Source organism: Neodiprion pinetum, chromosome 4, assembly GCF_021155775.2.
Source record: "Neodiprion pinetum isolate iyNeoPine1 chromosome 4, iyNeoPine1.2, whole genome shotgun sequence".
In the NCBI taxonomy this organism is placed as follows: Eukaryota; Metazoa; Arthropoda; class Insecta; order Hymenoptera; family Diprionidae; genus Neodiprion; species Neodiprion pinetum.
Window position 1 is genome coordinate 40,317,393 of NC_060235.2, and position 24,885 is coordinate 40,342,277.

At 40.6% G+C, this 24,885-nt stretch overlaps 3 protein-coding genes across 11 annotated transcripts in view; 1 reads left to right on the plus strand and 2 right to left on the minus strand.

The window, feature by feature from the left end:
- LOC124217809 (cordon-bleu protein-like 1) overlaps positions 1 to 5,129 on the minus strand; it is a 50,739-nt gene extending 45,610 nt beyond the window's left edge. For 3 of the 4 annotated variants that reach the window (XR_006882921.2, XM_046623876.2, XM_046623875.2), the window contains exon 1: positions 4,752 to 5,129. The gene's annotated coding sequence lies outside the window, so the exon portion shown is untranslated. The remainder of the gene's footprint in view (positions 1 to 4,751) is intronic. The other variant, XM_046623877.2, reaches the window with a different exon arrangement.
- A 3,150-nt stretch (positions 5,130 to 8,279) lies between these two features.
- Rcd-1 (Required for cell differentiation 1) lies at positions 8,280 to 12,414 on the plus strand. 4 transcript variants are annotated; one of them, XM_046623888.2, is made up of 4 exons: positions 8,280 to 8,389; positions 9,178 to 9,569; positions 9,657 to 10,051; positions 10,267 to 12,414. In XM_046623888.2, exons 2-4 carry the CDS (start codon positions 9,243 to 9,245, stop codon positions 10,466 to 10,468), a joined length of 924 nt encoding a protein of 307 aa, XP_046479844.1. In that variant the 5' UTR covers positions 8,280 to 8,389; positions 9,178 to 9,242; the 3' UTR covers positions 10,469 to 12,414. The 4 variants fall into 4 exon arrangements, with proteins under 4 accessions (XP_046479844.1, XP_046479845.1, XP_046479843.1 ...); XM_046623889.2 differs by lacking the exon at positions 8,280 to 8,389 and having other exon boundaries at positions 8,464 to 9,569; positions 10,267 to 10,495; positions 10,607 to 12,414; XM_046623887.2 differs by lacking the exon at positions 8,280 to 8,389 and adding an exon at positions 8,466 to 8,951.
- Positions 11,509 to 21,370, minus strand: LOC124217811 (sodium-coupled monocarboxylate transporter 1). Of its 3 annotated transcripts, XM_046623882.2 has the most exons (14): positions 20,969 to 21,370; positions 18,630 to 18,789; positions 17,878 to 17,943; positions 17,616 to 17,735; positions 17,301 to 17,455; positions 17,074 to 17,214; positions 16,496 to 16,604; positions 16,229 to 16,338; positions 15,600 to 15,783; positions 15,240 to 15,326; positions 13,626 to 13,810; positions 12,862 to 13,045; positions 12,686 to 12,740; positions 11,509 to 12,060 (listed from the first exon to the last, which is right to left on the minus strand). In XM_046623882.2, exons 1-13 carry the CDS (start codon positions 21,163 to 21,165, stop codon positions 12,693 to 12,695), a joined length of 1,746 nt encoding a protein of 581 aa, XP_046479838.1. In that variant the 5' UTR covers positions 21,166 to 21,370; the 3' UTR covers positions 11,509 to 12,060; positions 12,686 to 12,692. The 3 variants fall into 3 exon arrangements, with proteins under 3 accessions (XP_046479838.1, XP_046479837.1, XP_046479840.1); XM_046623881.2 differs by lacking the exon at positions 11,509 to 12,060 and having other exon boundaries at positions 12,071 to 12,740; XM_046623884.2 differs by lacking the exons at positions 11,509 to 12,060; positions 12,686 to 12,740; positions 13,626 to 13,810 and having other exon boundaries at positions 12,919 to 13,045.
- Positions 21,371 to 24,885: the final 3,515 nt, after the last annotated feature.

The following is a 24,885-nucleotide window of genomic DNA, read 5'->3' on the forward strand; positions in this document are numbered from 1 at the left end:
TGTAATCTTCCTCTCGGCTATTTTTCTCTTGTAATCGATGACTTTCAATACACTTTCGTCAACATCCAAGAAGGCGCTTATGTGTTAACGTATTGAAGATTTTCTTCTGTAATTTCTCTTTCCCCATATTTTTTGTTCTTGCTACTATCATTTCCGTCTCACTTACTTTAAATTTTACAATTTAGAAACTAGGATGAATGAAATGAAACGATTTAAATTATTTCACAATACCGTAAAAAATACTTTGATTATTATAGGTACCTATCATAACTTTAAAGGGTTATACAAATTTTTGCACGTTTTCTTTTTTATCCTGTCATTTGGTTGCGTAACGAAAAAGTATGAGGAAAAAAAAAAAATAGTAAATTACTACGTACGGATTCTCGCTGATGAAAGAATATCGTAGAATTCGATTATGTCGTGCAACGATGGTGAAGAAGAAGTAATTTCCGCCGTTTCTTACACAGCCCACTGCACGACGGTATATACAAGCAACTGCAAATTCCGCGATAATAGGATGTAACTATGATTTCACGGTCGAAAACAGCGCATGTAACGTTGTCCGCTTGTGCATAGTTTCACGTGACATGCGTACATAGGTATACCTATATACAGTACGTATGTACGCATACGTATAGTAATGTGTAAAACACGTTACCTGCGCACAGGTGATTAGAAGCGTATAATATGATACCTATACAACACGCGGACGTAACACGTAGAAAAAACGTGTTATCTCGCTTATCTATACGATGTGAAATAAACTATGTATTATATTATATTTATACACGACGAGCAAACCGAGCGTCACACACCCTGAGCCTACGCCTACACCTCCTCCTCCTCCTTCTCTTCGCTAATTGCGTTATATGTTATGCACACAATGATTATACTCGCAATTGTAACGATCATATACTGCACGGTGTTCCTCATCGCAAGAGCAACGTAATTACAAATTAATAAAATCAGATCAATTACCGCCTTCGTCATCCTCGTACAACGACGAGATAAATAAACGATAATAGTGAAACTTACGTCACATAATATGTTTTTTCGCGATAACGTACAGCTTTCCAATCAATTTTCTCCCGGTTTTTTTTCGGTTTTCCTCATCAAGATGTAATCAATACCGGGTCAGACACTTGGAAGTTCGGTTACACCCTGTATATAAGTACACCGATAAAATCTACTTGTAGATCATGCACCTATACTCGTAGATAGATACTGGATGGATGATTAGATGTAATAACGTATTCCATAATTATTCACTCACATCTGTGCAACAACATACGCGTATTTTATCTGCGACAAGATATTATCAAAGGACGTCGTTTAAAAATCGAACGACCCCGGCAGGCGGGCGTAACCTTGTTCGATTTTTGCGGTGACGGTGTTACGGTCCCGTTGAATGCGACCCCCCCCCCTCAACAGGGCCCGGCGCCATTTTACTGGTGTCAATCTTGTTTACTTTTCCGCGGCGCGAAGGGGGGAAAAACGGTTCACCTTCGTCCCTGTTGACACCCCAACTATGTGGGCAACGGCACGTATTGCGTACGCAAACCTTGTTTCTAGAACCACATGTTTTGCCACCGCGTTTCTTTTTCCGCTAAGCTTTGCGGCGGCGGCTAAAAACGAGCGCGCGAGGCGTCTCTCTCTCGCCATCGTTCGTCTACGCCACGAGAAGACGATGCGTGCGTGTGTTGTTTACCCCTGTTGCATCATCAGGCTTATATTAATATTCATTTAATGCCTCGGGTTACGCCTATAACCAGGATTTTTCTAAAATCGATTTTATTTTTTATTTCATTTTCGTAATTTTACATACATATATTAAAGTATATACACAGAAAGTTTCACGTCTATGAGACAAATATTCTCGAAGTTACGCGCACATTCGCAAAGACGCCCCGGAGCGTTTGAAAGTGCTTGTGAAACGTTGTACGCGTTTTTCTCAAAACTATGTTTTCAAAGTCGGTGAGCAAGGTTTCTCGGAAACTGGCTGAACCCGTCAGTCTCAAATTTTTACACTGGCTTTATGAATATATTTTTCAGTTCTTGATCGAAGGTTTTTTTCTCGCCGATAAATGTTTTCGATCTTGTAAACAAACTAAGGCGAAATTTTTATGGATAATCGATTTTTTTTTTCGAAAAGCCGCCGTTTTGTTAAAAATATATATTTTGCTTATTCCTTCGAACAAGACCAGATAATGTCTTGTGTTAACTGAATATCTTTTTTGTTTCTTCATTTCGGAAGATCCAGTCCAGAGATATCTTGCTCACCGCAAGACGCCTCGTTTTAGACGTGCTCTCGGAGATCGGCTATAGCAGCTTTAAAAATAATCATTTTTACAAATACAACAAATCAGAACGAAGTTCAATATTACCCCAATATGTGTGTCATAAATTTTTGTATTAATAAATTGAAAAGTCTTTTCATGAAAAATCCTTGAAAACTCGTTTTCTTTCGGTCTCCTGACTAGGTATTACATAACTCCTTAACCCTCCGGTTACCTTGTTTCGGTTCCGGAACAAAATGCGAGTTCGGTTCTACACGAATTATGTGGCAATGACTCCCAATCTTTCACGACAGCTGCATCGTCAGTCACTGTTAGATAACTCGTATAGAATCGAACTCATAATTTTTTTCGGACCGAAAACAAGGTAGCCGGAAGGGGAAGGCATTAATGAATATTACTGTACACATGCATGTCGACTTTCTACACGCGGGCGTAACGACGGACGAGGCGGGGAAATGGTAACGTGGCTCACTCAGCAGCGCCTTAATTTCCTAACGACTTGCGAGACCCGGAATGCAGCACTTTAATTGAGGGGATTTTCATCCGTAACTTAAATTTCACGGAAATACAACGACGTCTTCATCATTGCACATACTATTTTAACCTTCGCGACGATCGTGTACTATCTTGTCCTTTCCCGATCGTCTAATCCCACCAGAGAATTATTACAACAATATAATTATCCTGGGATTTTTCGGGGTTGCCGATTACGAATCTGAAATTAGGTTTTGAAAATTCAAGATGGCGGATCCAATATGGCGGTAAAAATTTCAAATTTGATCGAATCTGAACGAAAACCTGAGGGTTTTTATCGGATTGCTGATTACGATCTGAAATAAGATCGTATAAATTCAAGATGGCGGACTGAAAATGGGCAACAAAACTTTGAAGAATTTAATAAATTTGCACAAAAATCTGAGCACAGGGTTGCTTCGGGCGATAAAAAATTTTGTCTGCCATAATAAGTCCGCCATTTTGAATTTAAAAAATCTTGCTTCAGATTCACAATCAGCGAACGTGATAATATTATTATAGCAGCGATGTCTTGGTTATTTAATCGGTTTCGAACTGAATGCCGGTGGCGCTGTCACTAAACTTTTCAAGAGAGCTTGTTACACGTAGGTACAATGAAGTAAACGATTGAATCAGAATTACAGTTACCTTTTACACTCGCGCAATCGCGGTATGCGTGTATGAATATCCATGTATACAACCGGCGAAAGCGAGTTACGAATCTCGTGTATATGCACGTATGGTTCGGGGTGTCTGTTTAAATTCCGGTAACAGATTTAGCGATAATCTCGAGAGCAGGCCGGTTTCAAAACAAAGACCGAGCCGGTATTTACGTCTGGTTTACTGTTTCAGGTCAGTTTTCACCACGCATATATGAGAAGTGAGAAAGATCATTTGAATTGGGTTACGAAAAAAGATGTACTGCGCCCCGATACTCAAGTGTTCCAGTTCCTCTTGAACTCTGCGACTATCTCACCTCGCGTGTTTTTTTTTTACAAGTTTTACGAACCCCGTTGGGGGATTCCGTGATTTGGGAAAATTTATCACCGTAACCGGAGTGATTCAACAGCCGGATTAAAACACACCCTGTTCCCAAACGCACTTTGGTGATTCGTTAATTAGACTAATACCCTACACCGCGTGTATAGTATATCCGATAGCAGGTGACCACGACGACACGAGAGTTCAAATTAAGCCAGCTCTTCGGTTAATTGAGTACATAAAAGTGTGCGCCCAATTCCCACGGCGTAACAAAAACGGGTCATTCGCATTCGCGGATCGGAGTTTGTATTATATGGTAGCCTGCACGGTAGGTGATTTTCGCCACCTGATATAGAGAAGGCATAGAGTACGCGGTTGGTATAGAATGTCATACCCGTTCCACCGCCATCATCATACGAACCAGTCTTACACAAAACTAGTTTTTGGTATACCCAACCCGTAAACTAATTCGCATGTGCCAATTACGCACACAAACGCAATGAATTCCACGGAACACTTCGATAATCACCTATATTTATGTACGAGTGTCTCATAATCTTGACGAAATAAATTCTGTCTACAACTCGGAAATTTCACCGTCGGTATAATTTCAACAATTATACATGTATCACAAGTCAATCGGGCCGCAATTGATGCGCGATATTTCATTGTCAAATTTCACGATAATAACATATGAAGCTGTAAAGAAAAAAAAAATAAAAAAATTGCAACAGTTTTAATTACGCTGTACGTATGTGAAAAATGTCGATAGAATCTCGCATAATTCCTCAACAACTTTTCACGTGTATCCCCAAACAACACTCGCGATCTTTGAGCTGAAAGTGCATTTTGCGCACAATTCCATGATAATTGGCACGCCGTCGTAAAAATCCACCGTGGCGAGAGAAACACCTTTCTATGTATAACATACATGAATATGTACATATGTGACAAGTGTACCTGTGTGTAGATTTACCGGACTGGACGGCTGGCCGTCCGGCGTTCCGGTTTTTCCTCGATCCTGAGTGGCACACACCCTTCCTCGATATCGTCCCCCTCCCCTGCCAAATATCTCCACCTGCACTGTTACCGTTCCTTCCGTGTGACGCGGCGCTGCGTAAATAACTCTGATCCAACAAAACTCGCTCCACGATTAATAGTACCGTGAAGATAATAATTAGCGTTGGGTCTCGCGGCGAAAAATAATTAATCGCTTCTAACGTCAACCGGTATTTTTCCCGGCTTCAGGCCGCGCGGCTCGCTGTCGACGCTAGATCGACGCACGTTACGGACTTCCTTTCGTCAGGGCCGCGATCACTGGACTGTCGGTTCTGAGCGGCCTGCCCTCGGCGCGTTCATGCCACTTCTTCTCACCTCACCTCGCCCCCCGCCCGGCGTACTGACGCCATTCCCACTCGGTGGGATCCAGGTATGTCGGCCGATGTGTGCGATGCACTTACACACACCGATATACCTGTCGCCTTGCGCCCCCCGCGGCGCACGATCCCGATAACTATACCTGCAACGGAAAGAAAACGACGGAGAAGAGGAAAAGTATGAAGGACTTCCGAAATTTCACATTTCGCGATCGACCCTCAAGGCCTGAAATTCCTGAGAGAGCGATCGGACCCTCAATTTTGTCGGTAATGTTGAAAAACGTCAGCTTGCAAATACATTCGAAGCTTTTGCCAAACTTCACACGCGTGTGCATTAATTAAATCGTCATCTGAAATATATTTATTGTTGAATTTTTAATAAAAATTTTCGTCGGTTGGCAACTCTGTGTCCACGTGCTTCTCCCAATCATCCCTGTACTCGTACGGAAAAACTCCTTTTCTGCTTTAATAATTCAAATTTCTCCGAGTTGGGTAAAAATTTGCACGTAATTGTTTTTTGATTTCATAATTTTGATAAATTTCAAACATTATTCGGATTCCATTTTTTCTTTCTTCTTATCACGTGCACTTCGTATGTTCAATCTGGAACGATCGTTTGCCGTCATGAGAATATTTTGTATAGGTCGAGCTGTATGAGTATGGCTGTATTAGTTGGATCGAGCGATCTATACTCGCAGCTGTTCAGCGACGCGCTGACTTTGGTGCAACGCGCTTATTGTTAGCTGCAATCCCGTCAACAGCTGACTGTCGTGGCTTGTAGACGTAACACGCATTTCTTCTTACAATATGCCGCTCTATCCCCCTAGACCAGCTGCTAATTTACAAAGAAAAAACCATGAAATTGCAATTTTTCGATGCCACTACTTATTTTTATAATCGTCGGGGATATGTAGGTCATCGGTAGCCTAAATCCAAAATTTCGATCGAATTCTGCAGCAGCTTTGGCTGCCTGCACCTTTAACTTATGGTTTAAAAGTTCAGTTACGACCATTTTTGATCAAATGTTGAAAATGGGCGATTTACAGCTTATTTCGTATAAACAAACATCCCCCATAAATTCAAGATGGCGGCCGAAGTTACTGCAATCGAAATTCTGCATTTCTTAGACCACCAATAACCCACTCGTCAATGATAAGAAAAACAAAATAACGGTATCGAACAATTTTAAATTCTAGAGGGAGCTCTCCGTTGCACGGGACGCGATCCAGGATATGTTATACTTATACAGGCTGTAAATTGTGCGCACAATGTGAATTGTCGTAGGGTACGTGCGACGGTTATTAGGGGCGTCCCATCTGCTGTTGGCTGCATTGAAAATTGCAGAGAAATAAATGACGTGGAATAAGATTTGTGTCCCATCCGTAAGGGCCAACGTTTGTCTGCGGTGTTATACCGGGTAGTTAATCAGACTTGTGGATTTTTTTTTCTGTTAGTTCATACCTGCAAAAAACGGATTTATTGACAATTCGAAACGTGGGGATGCGTATAGTCCGTACGTACGAATTCTCAATATTCCTACTTTCAGTTTTGGTGTAGAAATCATGGTTGTTATACTCGACGATTTCATGCCGTATGCGGGGTTTGCTCATGCGGCTGTAGATAATTACACAATAAAGACAAGTTGATCGTTCGGTTTAACTACTATTTTATTCTTGCTCCCATTCTACCGGAGAAAATTTTTACCCCGTTTCTATAACGCTGCTCGGGTATCCGCTGCAGTGCTCCTTCACGCATTCATGCGTGTAATAACGTCAGGAGTCTTCGAACGTCCTTGAACCCTCGACGGCATCCTTGAGCGGCCTTGCGGGCCTCCGATGTTGCATGCATAACCGTCTCGGCTTTGCGGATTATTCAAGAATTTACACAATATGACAATTCATAATCGTACAATTACGATTCTGTGGTCGGAAATACGGGTAGAATTTGTTGCTCGGTTCGTTTATTTTCGTTAACGGGTTTCTCACGAAAGTACAAAATCAGCTGTAATTTTAACTTTATCCGAAATTGTATGTGTACTTAATTGCGTAATACCTGCCGCGGTAATTAGTTTTCGATTAGCATGTCAATGAACCGCGACGTACGCTCCTTGTAAAGCTTCAGAGCAGTTTTTGTTGAAACCGGTTTTTTCAAACTCTCTACCAGGATATCTCGAAGACCGTAGAACCGATCCGTCTCAAATTCACAGGGTAGCCGATCATCATCGGATACTTCCAAATAACCGAAGGAGTGGAGGAAGTGAAGTGAAATTGATCGAATCGAATCTTGATCTTAAAAAATTTGAAAATCGAATAATTCCTGATTGATTCTATACAACATTTAGAGAGCTAGTCCTCATAATTGAAAAGAGCCTTGATCTACAATTAGTAGTTCTAAGCAGGGAATTAAACGCGAGGGTGATGTGAAATTAGGGAGAACTTTGAGGCCTGAGACGGAGGCAGTTCCCCAGTGATTTTTTATATCGCAGTATAAAATGTGCGGTGAAATATCAGCTAGTGAAGTGAAAATCAACAGCCCTGATTCAGAATCAGCGGCAGAGAGGAGTCTGAACGAGTCCACGTTGGTGTTTTCACTACTCTGTTTTCGTAGCGCCATCTGGCACGAAATAGATTTGTGGAATTAGGTCTTGAGGTCCGTGGTCGGTAAGCGCATGTCGATAACATCATGAAAGCAATGGGTAATGCAAAGCATATTTATAAAAGAGAAGTGCCACTGTAGTGGTCGAAGATGAACGTCGCCAACATTAATTAACAAATGATATTACCGCAGTATTACAATCGATTGACGAACTTTGTAATCTCGAAATTCACTGCAAGATATTTTCTATCACCTACGAGTATGTAAAATCTCCATTGACGGGCTGAATCAGTACTTACTCGAAGGTTTCAATGTTCGTTAATTAAAACCTGTTACATAATACCTTACTGGGGTTTAGTGCGCTTATGGAGTTGCGTTTCAAACGGCGCCCGCCGATGAAGAAGTTGGCGGATCGCTGACGGGGCTCCTTACGGCCGCAGGCTCACCACGCTGACTTACCATCCGAGTACTTGTTACGAAATCTGCACAGAGGTAACAGTTGTCTTCAAATACTTTCGTCAACGCAGTAATGTCGACAACGAAATGTCAATACCTATTTTGAGTCAGAGGATGCTCATAAATTGGATCAACGAAAAATGCGATTGTGGCTTTACGAAGCTCTTCTCTGTAAGTAGCTTATGTAAGGAATGACCACCAAGCGCAACGCGCTTCGTCGGAGACAACCCAGCATGCCCGGAACACCTAGTGGCCCAAAGCTGACTTAATTTTACGCAATACACACACACATGCTCGCACGTAGATGCATATGTAACGCTGCCGACGAGTGCCGACGAGCTACTAGTGTTATTTTTGGACAGCGTTGCGTTGATTGCGTCGTAAATAAACGGTATATTCGGTGCGGGTTGAGAGTTAAAAGTATATAATTTGAAGAGGAACAATTTCCCACCTTTTACGCGAGTATTTCGGCGACGTCTGAACAGTTCTTATCGCTTCAGTGTGAGCCAAATATGGACACCGGAATTTACGCGTAATTCACCGCCCGCTGTCCGTTTGGAAATCCTAACCTCAAAATCTCCGCGGCAGAGCAGAAACGCGCGGATCAGATATCCGAAAATCCTCGCTACTGTTCGACGGAGGTGGTTTGATCTGCGCTCAAAAAACGCTCCCCGAACTCTTAGCGTCCCTTTTAAAGCTGGCCGTATTACCGACATATGCCGAGGCCACAGCGGTAACGTATAATCAAAGATAACACTTGGTTCGAGATGTCTCGATGAACCGATGATCTCCGAGTAAAATGTGGTCTTTCAAAGTAAACAGACAACGGTTGTGACAACATTCGGCGCGTCATCTGATCTCGAATTGCTCATTTTAAACGTGCTCAATTAGACCTTCGTCATTTCTTCTATCGCACGATTGTATCGAAGATAAAATAACCCAGATTCCATTTTGGTCAGCTCCGATCTTCACCTCCTCAGTGTTTTCTACAAGCTGAATAAGTCCAGGAACGAATCTCGTCGCAATGAGTTCTCAGCAGAGTCCGGCTGCCCTGCAGGCAACCGTCGACGCCGACAAGGTATACACGTGGATTATCGAATTGTCTAATCCTGAGACACGGGAGAACGCCTTGTTCGAGCTGAGCAAGAAGCGCGAAGTTGTTCCGGACCTCGCCCCCATGCTATGGCACTCGTTTGGCACGACTGCTGCACTGCTCCAGGAGATTATCAACATATACCCTGCCATCAACCCAGCTACGCTTACTGCCTATCAAAGCAACAGAGTCTGCAATGCTCTCGCTCTCCTTCAATGCGTCGCTAGTCACCCTGAGACGAGGTCTGCTTTTCTGCAGGTGATAGAAATTGCTCGGAAGCCAGTCTTCGGTTCGCTAACATTCCTGTAACGTCCTAATAACGGTTTATTTCTTTTCATTTCCTAGGCTCACGTACCTTTGTTCCTTTATCCGTTCTTGCATACCACGAGCAAGACGCGACCCTTTGAGTACCTGAGACTTACCAGCCTTGGAGTGATCGGAGCGCTGGTTAAAACTGATGAGCAAGAAGTAATCACGTTTCTACTCACCACCGAAATAATACCGCTCTGTTTGAGGATCATGGAGAGTAGTTCTGAACTGAGTAAAACAGTCGCTACGTTTATACTCCAGAAAATACTGCTCGACGATAGCGGACTTTCGTATATATGTCAAACTTACGACAGATTCAGCCACGTCGCTATGATCCTGGGAAAAATGGTTCTGTCCTTGGCCAAAGATCCCTCCGCCAGACTCCTCAAACACGTTGTTAGGTGTTACTTGAGGCTATCGGACAATCCCAGGTTCGTATTTATAGATTCGCAAGTTTATCAGCCTTGATTCTTATTTTCAAGATCGAGTTATAGAGTTTTAAATTCAAAGACAAGTAGAACTTTGCTTTGTTTTTCAACTGTTTCAATTATAAACTGGTTTGACGAAAGATTGTTATGTGGAAGGATTACGATTGGTTTGAAATTTCTTATGGCTCTGAGGTGTTTTTATGTTAATTTTTTTACAGAGCACTTCTGGCGTTAAGGCAATGCTTACCAGATCAACTCAGAGATAATACTTTTGCGACCTGCTTACAAGAAGACAAATCTACTACCCACTGGCTGAATCAGTTACTTAAGAACCTGGAAACTGGACCTCAGCCAGGGCCTCAAAATCAGCCAGGGCAACCAGATCCCAGGACGATCGGCATGTCACCCCTGACATCATAGACTGATTAATAATTTTCCTATCGTGAGGTAGAAATGATATTTTAGTAATGACTGTTGAATTAAGTGCCACTTGATAAGAGAAAGCAGTGAAGATACTATATAGGGTAAGAAAGTTATAAACTTATTTTTCTTATTTAGTGAAAATAACAACTTCACACTGCCGCGTGAGGGAAATATTTTGGCCAAAAAGAAAAATGGATCGATTCTCCGTTGTAAGGATTTAGTTGGCAAGATTATTAAAATTTGACAAGACAATAGTGAAGTAAATAAAGAAAAAAACAATAAAAAGAAAGACAATTGTTTTCTAGCAACAGTGATCGGTAATGTAAAAATATGAAGAAATTACTGGTATGATTATTGAATAATGACTGGTACCATTCTGAATATAGTCGTTTATTACTTTGTCATAATTTTTTTTTCTTTTCTTTTTTTTTAATCATGTTCCTAAAGTTTTCAAAAATTGTGCAGCCACTTCGAAGTATGCCAACATCACTGTCGGATGCCCGTGTTTAAAACAATTCCGCTATAAATGCGTTCAGACATGAAATATTTGTACATTAAATTTATGTTCTCACGCTCTTGAGAAACAGCATGTTATGAATAATTTCAATGAATTCATTGATTGTATTGAGTTTGAGGTAAGCTTTCGCATCGCAAGATAATTTTTAACATCGGGAAATTTGCGTATCTAGTTTTGAGTTCTGTGATTGGCAGCAGCGGCGATTTTTCCTTGTTATACAAATTCTACCGTGAGGATATTATTTGCGAGGTTTCTTTACATTCATATTATTTTATATGTCTCTCTATACATGTATAAAAAAAAAAAATATAATCAAAAAAACATACAATGGAATTGAACACTTTTGATTTACTTACCGAAATTGTTCACAATAACAAAAATTACAAATATTCTTATTTTAAAATATTGAATAGTAGCCAGTGCTCAGGGTTATCTCTTAGATTAAAAAGAGTATTTCATCGTTATAGCTCACGTTACTTCATTATTACATTAAGATCTTACTTAAAGAAAATTACCTGTGTATCTTACTTAAGCGCACAATTTATTATTATAATAATTTCATTCATTTAGCTGTAAAACACTTTGTATTAATTAGCGATGGTCTCAATTTCATGTGTTTATATTATTTGAAAGAAGAGTATTGCAGAACTGCGAATTAGATCGGATGAGGAGGGGTAATTAATTGTATAGTTGCGGTTCTTTCAAATGCATAATAAAAATCTCCTAAATCGCATCGCATCATTATAATTACGATAGTTATTATTTGTAGAACCCGGTGCACGCCCATAATGCAGATATTAATATGCTGGTATAATTATTGAAAGGAAGTTACAAATTATTCACGGGACTATGCCAGCGTTTACAACAGTGTGTGCAAATTTCTACGTATAGTAAATTGTAAAATTCGTTCAACATGTATATATATATATATATATATATATATATATTATGTAAGTATGATTATAAGCATAAAATATGTACCTTGCATGCTCTGTGTACTCTTGGGTGCGCCGAGATAGCCAAAATTGACATTTTAACCAATTTCTTTCTTGTTCTTCCTTCTGATTTTCTCCTAGAAAAGGAAAAACAACGCAAAGATGAAATAATATTCAATAGGTTTATTGACTTTAATGAATCTATATATAAATATATATCACTAGTCTAACTATATATAATAATAATAATTGTTATCAAAGCAATGTATACTTGTGTATAAAGATATTACGTGAGAAAGTCATGCTGCAGCTAGTAAGAGATATATATAATATTAAGTTGATGTAAGATTAATGCTGCTCTTGGTGATTGGCGTGCATTATACATATCGATGTCTATGTTTGTGCATATACAGTTGATTGATTGGTTAAAATTTTCAGATTCAAATATTATATGTATATGTCTGCAATTAATTATACGATTTTCTTAATTATATCGGCTCGCTAATATTATCATCATACATATCCTATCCTGTCCAAAAATTCCTATCATATGGAAAAAGTCTATATATATATATTATATATACGTACATAATATTTATATATTACATACTACAGTATATCGCAAAAAACTATTGATAATAAAATGAAAATGACTATAAAAAAATAAACGTTTTACATGTTAGATCGTATAGTAAAACGCGGTAATTTATTCGACAATTTAATTATTCGTTACTTATATCGGAATGTGTTACTAATTATTACATAATTATCAACTCGTCTCGGCTACTTGATTCACTTTTGCGAGTTCCGTCATATTCTGAAACGTAAAACGAGAAAACCAAATTTAATCCTTGTACACTGTAAATCTTGTTTACGCATTTCCACGAATAATTATTTCTTGGATGGGTTTTGTTCTTAGGCATACAATAATTATTTACCGTGGGACCTGAACCTCTTGTCAAAAGTTTATGTATAACGGGTGTGTACAAATTCTTGTCCTCAACTTTGTATTTGTTCGGGCCTGTAATCCAAGAGACAAGTAGCCCGACCAAAATAGCGACCAAAAATCCAACCCAGGTATACCACAAGTACGACATTCTGTAGAGGAAGAATGGCGCCTCACTGAAAGCAATATATCTCGAATCAAATATGTCTCATATTCTCGGTCGCTACACATTATTATAATGAACGCGTCGCGTATGTATTCAGAGATGAATCTCCTCCGTGTACATATTTCAGCTCTTGGCATATTTTGCTCTATTCATTTTTTTACACCTATATCATTTATAAAGGGAAATGAGACAAGCTGTTTGGGAAGGTTTATTTTCCAGTGATTTGCAGTCAACGGAAAGCGTGACTGAATATGAGAAGAAGCAGAAGCAGATTAAAACAGAATTTCACTTATGAACAAAGAAAAAAAAAAAAAAGACAATGTCTTATTTATGATATTAAACCTATAACTGACACTAATTCTTCCTCCTTTCAAACCTCATAACTACGTTAAGAAGTTTCACTTCTACCGTGTGGTTTTAATAACACATTATTACTTTTTTTGCAATCTTTTTACTCTCCCTTGTTACTTCAGTTGCAAAGTTGTACGCAATTTTGGCTTAAACTAGTCTGAAATGACGAAATGTTGAAAAGAAACGAAGTTTATATAATTTCAAAGCACAATTGACACAATCTGGTAAATAAAAGGTACCTTGATGCCTTTTCCAGTATTGTGGTGGAATTTTGAAAGCTGATATTTTTGAACTGTTCCGAGCATTCTTCCACGGAAACTGGTTTCGGTATGAAATGTATTTGCCCACTGGATATGGCAGCTTGAGTACCGAAGGATATCCAGGCGACGAAGCACACGCTAACGATTCCACCGGTCAGGGCGCCCTGTCGATAAAACAGTATTGTTCGTCAAAAGATACGAATTTCTGCAGTCTCGAGGTTTGCTGTATAATGTTCTATATTTACGTGGTAATTTATCGGATTATCTTATCCCTTTTGAATAAAGATGCCGCGTTAAAGTTTGTTTCCACTTTAAATATTCCTCAACTTCATTCAAACCTTTCTTCATTCTTCTCCCACCATATATATATACCTATATATATAGGTATATATATTACAGGTATAACGGCCAACTTAAAACTCCCTGGCTGAAACGCATTTCCATAATTCACTCGATAAAACGAGAACTACGAAGGTGGAAAGTTGGGACGAACAGGTTCAACAACGGAGTTTGCCGTTGTGTGTATAATGCATAGAATGAGGTTGCGTTGAGGGTGGCTGGCAAGAACCATAACCCTACTTCAATAGCGTCGTAATTAATTATAAAAGTCGTTTTCACCGTATATTTGATCATATTGACACACTGTATTTACTTAAAGAAACAAATCACGAATCTGATAACTTGCATCAGTTTTCCTGTGCCTCGGTGCTCCTATTATTTACCCGAAACGATCAGCTAATCGATCCTTCGGCGCCATATCGATCCGATGTCCCGATATCTTGGATCTCAGAGTTGCAAGCGATATGTCAAAGGTCCAAGTCGTGGAAGAAGTCGAAATAATGTAAACGATTTTCGCATACTGTAGGATGTGATTGGATCATTTAATTGCAGTAATCGTGAGACGACGCGACCCTGATGAAAATTTCTATTACGACGAATTTTTACAGGAATTGGAGTAAATTCGTATATTATTTCGTACAAAATTGTAAATATGCATAGTTTTTCGCAAAGAATTGTTAATTTTGCGTTACAAACTTGTACTATCTTGTAGATTTAAAAGTTTTTCAGAGAAACTATGTATATTAACAATTTCGTAGGAAAGCAATTTTTTGTACAAAATTGTACGAAATAACCCAATTTCCCTAAAAATTCGTAGAAATCATTTTCACCAGGAGAAAGCTTCGAGAAATTACCGTTAAGTAGTTTCAGTCGCGAATAGGTCAGACAGCGCCCGGAAGTTTGTATTCTTCAGTGAAATCATTATTCTAAAATCGAATTCGAATCTTTTAGGCTGAACGTGACGTCTTCAGGAGTAATGAATCTCAATCGCTAAACCTTTTTGTACCTGTACGTCTTCCGGTCTAAGGATCGAGTGAATTAATTGTGCTCCCAGCTCACAGAGCTGACACATTGAATTTGTCGATCGGTTTTTCGACGTGTCACTCTCCGCGTGCGAGAAGGAAAGAAGAGAGAAAAATGAAGCGCGTATATTTTATCCTTCATAATTGAAACGCAACAGCCCGTTATATATATATATATTATGCACACCAAGTGTTCGTCGAACCGTCTGTATAATTTCAAAATTTTACTTACCGCCGAGTTTGCGTAGGGAAAAAACATTCCAAGGGTAAAAATACCCAGCAATGGTCCAGCCGTAATTCCAGACAAACTTTTTCCAGCCTAGAAAAAGGAGAAAGACAGATTAGAAAGAAAAAGAAAAGAAAACAAACGTGCATGACAATAGAACGAGGCAAAATAAAATAGCGCGGAGTTTTCGAAGAGGCGTGAAAGAGAACCGCATCTCGCCCTTACAAGTATAATATTCCATTTTCGAAGGTCCGAACGCTTTTTCTTCAAAGCTGAAAATTTATTATACGCTTTCTCTCAAGTGGAAGAAATTCATTCTAAACACGAGAACCGCCGACGCGACGCTCCGACCTCCATAAGTCTTACGTGAATTAAACTGCTGAGCTTTTCCACAAGGAATACCAGGCCCACACAAATAGTCCCGATCAAGACAACCGTGAGTTTCATCACTCGACTGGCCGCCGTGTCGCCGAACGGTCGTTTCATCAAGGGTTTAATCATGTCCTCGTAGATCACGCCGGACATGGAGTTCAAGCCGGTTGACATCGTGCTGCAAATATAAATCAGCTAATGACAGAAATGCTCGGAGGATTCTCCGTTCGATCCAAGTGGGTGAAAAAAATAGATAAATAAAAAATTAAAAGCGAGTCAAAATGGTTATCGTTTTGAATAGTTTTTTTTTCCCCCTTTTTTTAAATCTTTTTTTTTTTTAAACAATGCCGTTGGCCCGCGATATGTTTCACGCGAATCTGGTCCCAATCTGTCTGAAAGCAGCGAGCCAGTCGAAAATATGTTTTCAATCCGCGTGCAGCGACGGTTGACCGACTGCAAATATTTGACAAATATCGGGAAAATTTTTGTTTTTTTTTTTTTCTCTTTGTGCTTTTTTCCACCTTTCGCAGTGTATCTCTCACGTAGCGACTCGAGGAACGAACGAATGACGTCCGTCGCTCTTGAATGTGTGTATACAGAGGTGTCACCCCGCCTGCACGCACCTTAGAGCAGCGCTGAAGACACCGGATATGAAAAGGCCCGGAAGCCCGGGAACGCTCTCGGCTATTTCCATGACGAAAAACGGCAGCAGCTGATCCGCCTTATTTATTTGCTGAAAGGAAGAGACGGATGACGCTCCTTTATTATATTAACAAATTTCTTGACGCAAGGTAGATACAGGTATAACTGTTGCATAGATGTGTATGCATAGAATACGTGTTTAATAGATACACAAAGCGTACACCTGAGGCAGCGAAAAGACGAATTACCTTGGTCGTAATGGGATCGCATTTGTGAAAGGCCGCGTATATGACAAGTCCGGTGTAGCAGCTCATAGAGACAATGGTTACCATGCCTACGGCCATAATGGCGATCGTGCTGAAATAACGAGCTGCACATTAATGGCTACAGTAAAATGATATAGCGGGGAGCGTAAATTTAACGTCCAAGAAATTACCGACGGACTAAAGCTCCGTATGCGTACATATTAATTTTGGTGGATCGTATACACGTGTCTTACACTTCGGCTGAGATTCGGAAAAAATTTCCAATCCCAGTTTCCCTGGAAAAGTTTACGAACAAAGTTACTTCCAGCCGGGTGACTCGCTGAGAGTTCGTTTGGAAATTGAATCGAATATAACCCTCGGACGCATTACTCTTAAAGGACTTCAATATAAATGGTAATTTAGATACGGACTCATAAGCCGGTGTAACTGTATGTATAACCAATTGCCGATGTCACGTCGATTCAACTGCCGAGTCCGACGTTCACTGTTAAAACGTGTCTCATTCTTGTCCCAATCCATCCCATCCCCTGTCGAAAACGGCAAAAATTATCCACACTCACATGTTCGCGTTGCGAAGATTCGGCATCGACAAGCAACGCTGCACCATAGATTGATTTACCGAGCAGGACGCGAGCCAGTTCAAGTAATTCCCGACGACAACCGTCCAGAAGGTGTGCCTGATGGTAGGGTCCGGATTTATGCTGAAAGGACACGAGTGGGGTTTCTTTTATTCGAGCAAGGGACCGACGGTCCATTACTATGGAAATTCTTATTCGGGTATCGGTACTTGAAAAATTCAATCCTATCGCTGTCCCAGCTTCTTTGCCAGACATCCTGGACGCTCCCGACCCTCGCCGTTCCCAGCACAATGACGACGATCACGCCCCCGAACATCACTATCGTCTGTATCGTGTCCGTCCATACGACGGCCTTCAAGCCACCCTGAAAGCCCATTTCGGTAAATCGATGAAGTGGTCCGAGATGCCTTCGGACGCGGAAAGTGATCCCCACGATTTTTGAGTGGTGAATTAAATTTTACGTTGGATGAAGCAAAAAAAAAAATAAATAAAAAAATTGAAGAATAGCTCGTCTATTTTCTCACCAGGGTCGTGTAGAATATGCAGACTACGCATACGATCGGCGTGATCAGGTGAATTTGGATGCCTGTGACCTGATTGAAGGCCAACGCAGGCACGTAGATCACCAACGGAATGTAGAGCAACTGTAATGCGACTTGTGATATTAAAAGGAGCGTGAGGGGATGAGAAACGGGACGAAATTTCCGGAAGAAAATTAAAATTTCGTCTTGCCGTTTCTTCGTCTTCTTTTTTTTTTTCTTTTCTTTCTTATCAAGCGAGACTCACCATCTTGATGATAAATATGATCGAGCCCATCAGTCGCACCACGTGGTTGAATCGCAAATTCAGATACTGCAAGAAAGAGGCCGTGACTTTTTTGTTTCAAGTGAAATATACCAGAGTTTCAGTCATACCGTCTTTGACAATGTGCAAGCTAAGGTGTGACTTTGATAAAAGGAAAAGCACAGATCGTTTTCACGATATTGTATTTGATAACGTTATACGTATGGTTTAAATGGAAACGTCAAAAATTTGAGGTCTGGAAAATGAGCTTTCCTTAGGGGGGAGACACGTGTGGAATAATAATGTAAATAATAATAATCGTGAAAAGAAGCCAAGAAAAATCTTACCTCCCCACACCCCCTTCCGACCAAAAAAAAAAAAAAAAATAAGAAGAAGGGAGAGAAGAGGTAATGTTGAAACAGTACGAAAACCCTCGTCGTAAAGAAGTGAAAAAAAAAAAACAGTGTAAAGAAAAATAAATATTTTCTCTTAAACGGTACAAAGGGAAACGTTTCAAAGCTTTCGCGAAACAATTGACACGAGAAAAAGACGAGGCGTGACCCGTTGATCGAATATGAAAAAAGAAAAAGAATAAAATAAGAAAGCATAAAAAAAAGAAGAAATAAAAAAATAAAAAAACATCTTCCGCGGGCGATAAGTCGAATTGATTTTTCTCTCCCCGGGTTTTCGTTTTCCTTCTTTTATATCGTTCCTGCTCTCTCTTTCTCTCTTGGCTTCTTTTTCTAATTTCACACCTCGTAGGACGACGTGATTTGCAGCTTGTAAAATACTGGCAAGTAGACGAAGGCCATCGTCAGGGACACGAAACAATCCGGGATGACAACGCACCACAGCTGGGTTCCATAGACGTACATTTCAGCCGGTATTCCCAGTATAGTGATACCCGAGATGTAGCTGAAGCGGAAAAAATTGTCATGAGATTGTTTCTCGATCATCAAGGTGTTCGAAAAACGAACGAGCGCTGTAAAGTTTTACTTGTTGTAAAAAATTGCTTTCGCAAAGATACGACGGACTCGAAAATTCTCTAGGATAACTAACTATCCGTAGATCCGGTGCATCCTCCGCTTTAGTCGGGAAAATTTGCATCACGGTTCATGAATTTCCGATCCGGTCTCAGCTGCAGAGGACGCAGTTGATACCCACCCTCTTACGTGAGCAGTCAATTAAAATTCACCTCGCATTCCTACTCGATTTTAATTTAGCGCCGTTAGTAGTTTTGCTATACGCGGGATAAATAGAGGCGGATGTAACTGCTAAATCAATACGACATACTGTCCCTACGTACCTATCCATACCTACACCTCGACAATGCCCTCGAATACTCGACGACCATAACGTCGTTAAGCGAAAGCACACAACCTACGTTGTTTTCTCTTCCCGTATCGTACCATATTATACATGAAGAATAATTGTTTGCCCTCCCTTCTTGATAATCATAAAACTAAATAGGTTATTTTATCAATAGGAAACAAGCATCGTTAATATTATGTTTTACACATTACACACTAGGGTGGTCCTCGTTTAGAATGTTGACGAATTTACTCCCGATCACCCCACCAAATCGACTATAAATAATTCAAAAACAATTCACAATTTTTTTCAAATTTTTATATCAACTGTAACCCGTGCCTGTAAGAGGAAGGATTTCCCAATTTAAAATACACGTGTTTCGGACGCGTTCTTAGTATATATTTTACTGTAAGAGTAATAATGTTCGAAAAAATCCATGAATGTGAGGTTCTAGCGAGCATGAGTGCTACTATCTGAGAAAAAATTCACATCGTCATACCAGGTAATATAAACAATTGCGTATCTTATAAATAAAAAGAAAAAGTCAAATTTCTAGAGTGTGCAATTCGTCGAGATTGGTTGGTACGATGATGTGAATTTTTTCTCAGACAGTAGTACTAATACTCACTAAATCTTCGCAATTACAGATTGATTCGAACATCGTCACTCTTACAATAAAATATATGCTGAGAATGTATCTGAAACAAGTGTATTTTAAACGGTGATATCCATCCATTTACAGGCACGGGTTAGAATTGATATAAAAATCTGAAAGAATTGTGAAATTGTTTTTGAATTATTTATAGTTGATTTGGGGGGTGGTCTGAAAAAAATCATCATCACCCTAAGTAAGGATCACCCTATTACACACGTTATATTTTCAACCTAAACAGCAGTCCTGTTGTGTCATGACTGCGAGGAGAAAATTTTTATCGCTTGACAAGTTTTCCATTTCAACTCTCAGTCAGTCTTTTCCTCCGTTATTTCTGTTGATGAGCCTAGATATGTGATGCGCTGGGTACGCGAACCGGAAAATACAGGCCATTCAAAACTCTGAATATATACTCATATAACCTCTCACACATATCGCGATCATCATGCTACGTTCTAATTAAAGTTTCTCGGGCTCCGTTTTTGTTAAAATAACCGTGCACCCTACGATTCATAGAACCATGCGGGTTGCAGGTTGGCAAATATGTACCCAGGTATGGAATACTGGTAGTATGCTCATCTGAAGTACACACTCATTACGAAGAACACTTTTTAGTTCGTTGAAAATGTAGTCGCGAGCAGGGGTTGATTCATTCAGAGAGCCTGAATAGTTTTGGAACGACTCAACGACGAATGGGTGTCAAGGAAAAGCTACACTGATTGAAAAATTTTAACTAAACATAATGTCTCGGCAAGTCCGCTTTATAATTGTGTTATTTGTTACATTTCTGTTAGTGAATATGACAAAGATTTTTGTGATTTTAGAATTTCAATGGTCGTATCGACGTTTAATTTGTAATTTTGAGTTTTTTTTTTTTTTTTCACTCAGCATAATGCATTAAAAAATCGTCGAGTAAACTCAAAAAATATCAGCATACCTGCTGGTACATTTTTTTTCGAACCGTGCAGGAAAAGGAGACATCAGAGTTCGATCGCTTTGAACGTTGTCGCGACGAAACCATTTCCCAATTTTCGATTAAGACGGTTTTTGCCTATTCATCCTAAAGCAGGTCTTGCCACGCAAGGCTTTTGGTGTCGACGTCACTTGAAACGGTTAAAAATCATAACTCACCTCGCAATCAAAGACATGCTTATGGGAAATATGGACATGTTCTGTCCACCGACGAGGTATTCCCTAACGGCGTTCTCGTTTTTCCTAGACTTGTAAGCCTGGTATACGCCGATGAGGGCCGATACACCCAGCATCCCGGCGAAGACAACGCAATCGACGACGTCGAAGGACCTCGTCTGAACTTTGCCGGCGTCCATCGATGCGTCTCGATCGGCAGCCGAGCACTTTTTATTGAACGAGTCCCCTTGTTCCCGGTGACTTTTTTCCAGCTTGCTCTTCTTCCAATCACGGTTCACCTAGCGAGGGATCAACGCGTGTAACGACAACGCTGGATGAATGGAAACTGCGAGACACACTGACAGCTGGCAGTGTTTTGACTCGTATGAATGGAGGCAAAGTCTAAAATGGCACTGGACACTGATTGAATAATCGCCGACTCGGCTCTTCATCTACTCTGGCCGTCACACATACGAAACACGCGTTGCTTGTCCAACGTACAGACGTATCCGAGCTCGCAACGCATTCTCCACACGACGATCCAAACGCACTTTGTACGTGTTCACGACACTGTAATTGTTTAACATCGTTCACCGTGCCCTACATATCGACGGTACTTCACATGGTTTTATTCCCCAAATTCATGACTGCTTACGAAGTTTGGTTTTGGTGCTTGGATGTCTTCGGATGTCCACGAAGTCCTGTATTCGGAAGTTTGAATACCGAATGTTTGGTCTTCGATGGAAATACTGTACTCTCTCTCTCTCGACATCGGGAGATTGATGCAATTTCCTTGATGAACTTGGAAACAAGTCACCGGACTCGCGTTCGAAGCGATTCTAATTCACTCCTCAAGCCACCTCGCAAGACGAATGTAGGTACCTACAACAATGCCGTTCATTCCTATCAACCCAACGAAGAGGAACGAAAAGGCTATTTGGTAAGTGGCACAACGTGGTTGGTGCAACGATATCTTCGCCCTGAAGGGCGATCAGTCAGCCTAAACAATAAAACCGTTTTCCCGAATTCCGAATGCGGGTCGGATTTGTTTTCCCGGAAATTGAGTTGCTGTTGGCTTCAATCGTACACGAGGAAATGTATGTTTCTCAGCATTTCTGGGAATAATACTTTCACACATGCTTGTACACAGGTGTAGGTCCATATTCCTGTCGGATCAAAGCTTACGCGAAGAAGAATTGCATACCATCAAGCTTGGACTTTAGTTAAAAAACTGGAATGATACACGTATAAAAGTGTTGCATTAAACGACCCGCTACACGTATCTCGAGAACTGAAACGCCGCCGTTGGGTTAACGAAGGGATCGATTTTTCATCTCTCTTTTATAACAGTCTCATCAAATATAACGACCCTTACACCGGGTCAAATAATTATCCCTGCAGGTCTTCTCGACTTGTGCCCATGATTATACCTGCCCTAATTCGGTTATAGAGTCAAATTCTGAATGGCTAAGTACGACGTACTTTCCCATCTTCCGGTGGGCTCCAAGGCTTATTACATAACGTTATATCATCCCCTGGTGGAGTTAATTCCGAAATTAAGTAAGGATCAATGAACGTCTGAGTTCGTAATTTGCAAAAGATACGCGGCACGACACGGCGCCAAAGGAAAATCGTTGTCATGAAAAGGGTGACGATGATTTTGCATAAATTGGTGGGCGAACGTGTCGATGAGCGGATCGATATCACGACGGACCTCAACGCGAGGTTTGCTTTCTGCAAGTAGGCCGAGTTCGCCCTTTACCCGTAAAGAGCACACCCCCCGGTTATAAGGGGTAGATTCGCCTTTTTCGTCAGCGTGTAGTTTTCCCACGGGAACAGTACCTAGAACACGAGGGATCGTCGTTAACCGAGAATACATGAAAATTAAACGAGAGAATTGCCGAGAGGGCGAAGGATCCCAAAGGCAAAGTGGAAAACGGAAATCACAGGGATGAGTTGACCGCTTGACATTGTCTGTGCGGTTGAAAGAATGGAATTAAAGGGATGTACAGACCCCGCTGAAGCTTTTCGCTGCTGCTGCTACTCGATATATCCGCTATCAGTCGCAGAAGCTACCGTCACGCAACAACATCCTTTCAGACCAGCTCTATTTTCGTAATGGTTAGATAAATGGTTATTGCCCGACGGAGAGCCTGTCTTTTATCGTTTTTTCGCTACCTTTGTTGACTATGGGATATCGAGTGTCGAGGCCCGGTCGATTTCCCCATTTATTTCATTACCTGTCCATCTCCTTCTCGACTGGCTGAAACGAGAGACGGAGAGTCGTTTCACTCGATACTCATGTTGTACACTATAAAAATACTTGCGTTTGTTGTACTAACTGGAAAACATGGTGGGAGTGAAAATGATAAAAAAGAAAATAGTAACACACACCCGGTCACAGCTACTTCCCAAACTCGTTTTCCAAAACCATATTATTCGATTACGTTGAATAATGAAAATACTCGAGGACTGTGTAATAGGAATGGAGTTTAAAAATATACGAAGACCAAAAAGTTGAACAGTCGCAATATCGAATTTTTAAAATGTAGAAATTCGAAGTACGGAAAAGTAAAAGAAAAGAGATATCGGAACATAGAATATCGAATTGTAGAATTGTCAGAATTCTTCTTGATAATATAGAATCGTATTCAAGTCTTCGATTTTGCTATTCTGTGTTTTAATCTTTCTATATTTTGTCATTCTGTATTTCGACTTTCTATATTTACAATTTTCCCGACCAGGACTTTCCACGTTTATAACTTTCATAAATCCGATTATCGCATCTATGAAAATTCGACATTCTGGTCCTTCTATCAATCGACGCTTCTAGTATTTTATACCTACCCGGTAACACTGATCACAGCTATGCGGCACTTCAAGTTGATCGTTTGATTATGATATCCGAAGTGGGTACTGGGGAGTTTCAAAGAAACCTGCGTAGACCGATCCGACGGGGTTATTCAGCTATATTAAATTCCATTTCCACCCCTTTAAACTCGAGGTCGAAATACCCGCGAGTCCATTGATCCGCTGACCGTCTCATCATCAGCGTCTCAAACCCTCAGTTAAACTCAGAGCCGATCAACCTTCGGGGTTCAATTTCTCCGCTATAGGAGCTTTTCCCCAGTTCCGGCATCACTCTCGGCTCATTTAGCATCGCCCGTCGCAGCTGCCGAGCTTTCGCTCGATCCCCAAAAAAACGGCCCTCGGTGTTTGGAGCAGATAAGTAGACCCCGCTTGGAGCCTATTTGCGCGACTGTCGAGGATGTACGAAGAGATCTGCCAGCCAGTCGACGGTGAAGATCTAACGACGAACGGAACGCGCTCTTCTTTCCACCCTTGTACAATCTGATCTTCAGCTACATCCCGGAACACCGAAAGCTCTCATCGTTATTATATCGAGCTAGTGATATTTCCGGGCAAAATTCTGATGCGATTTTTTCACAGTCGAGCGGTGTAAATAGAAACTTTGTTTTTTCAAATTCCATGCCAAAATGTCCAAACACATGTATTCCGGAATTACTTTACACCCTGCAGAGTGGTGGACGAATCAGCGTGGGTTTTGTTCCGTCGCATCTTTTCTCTCGATCGCGTTTTATCGTCAGCTTACGCACGTCGTGACGGGGGCGGGAATCAAGACGGATTGAAACAATCTGATAAATTGTTTAATCGAACGGGAGTGTCTCGCGACTGATCGAGAGGACGACGTCAAAACAAGCCGCCGCGTTGGAAAGAGACGTCGCTTCTTTCTTCACTTCGGCATTAAAAGGTATAAAGAAAATATACGTACATCGAGGGTATAAAATAACCGTGGACGAGGTTCTTTTTTTTTTTATCCCTTTCGACTTTCAAAAGAACCGAGTCTTCGATCTCCTCAATATACGATCCATCATAATTTTACTCCCTTCCACTTTCCT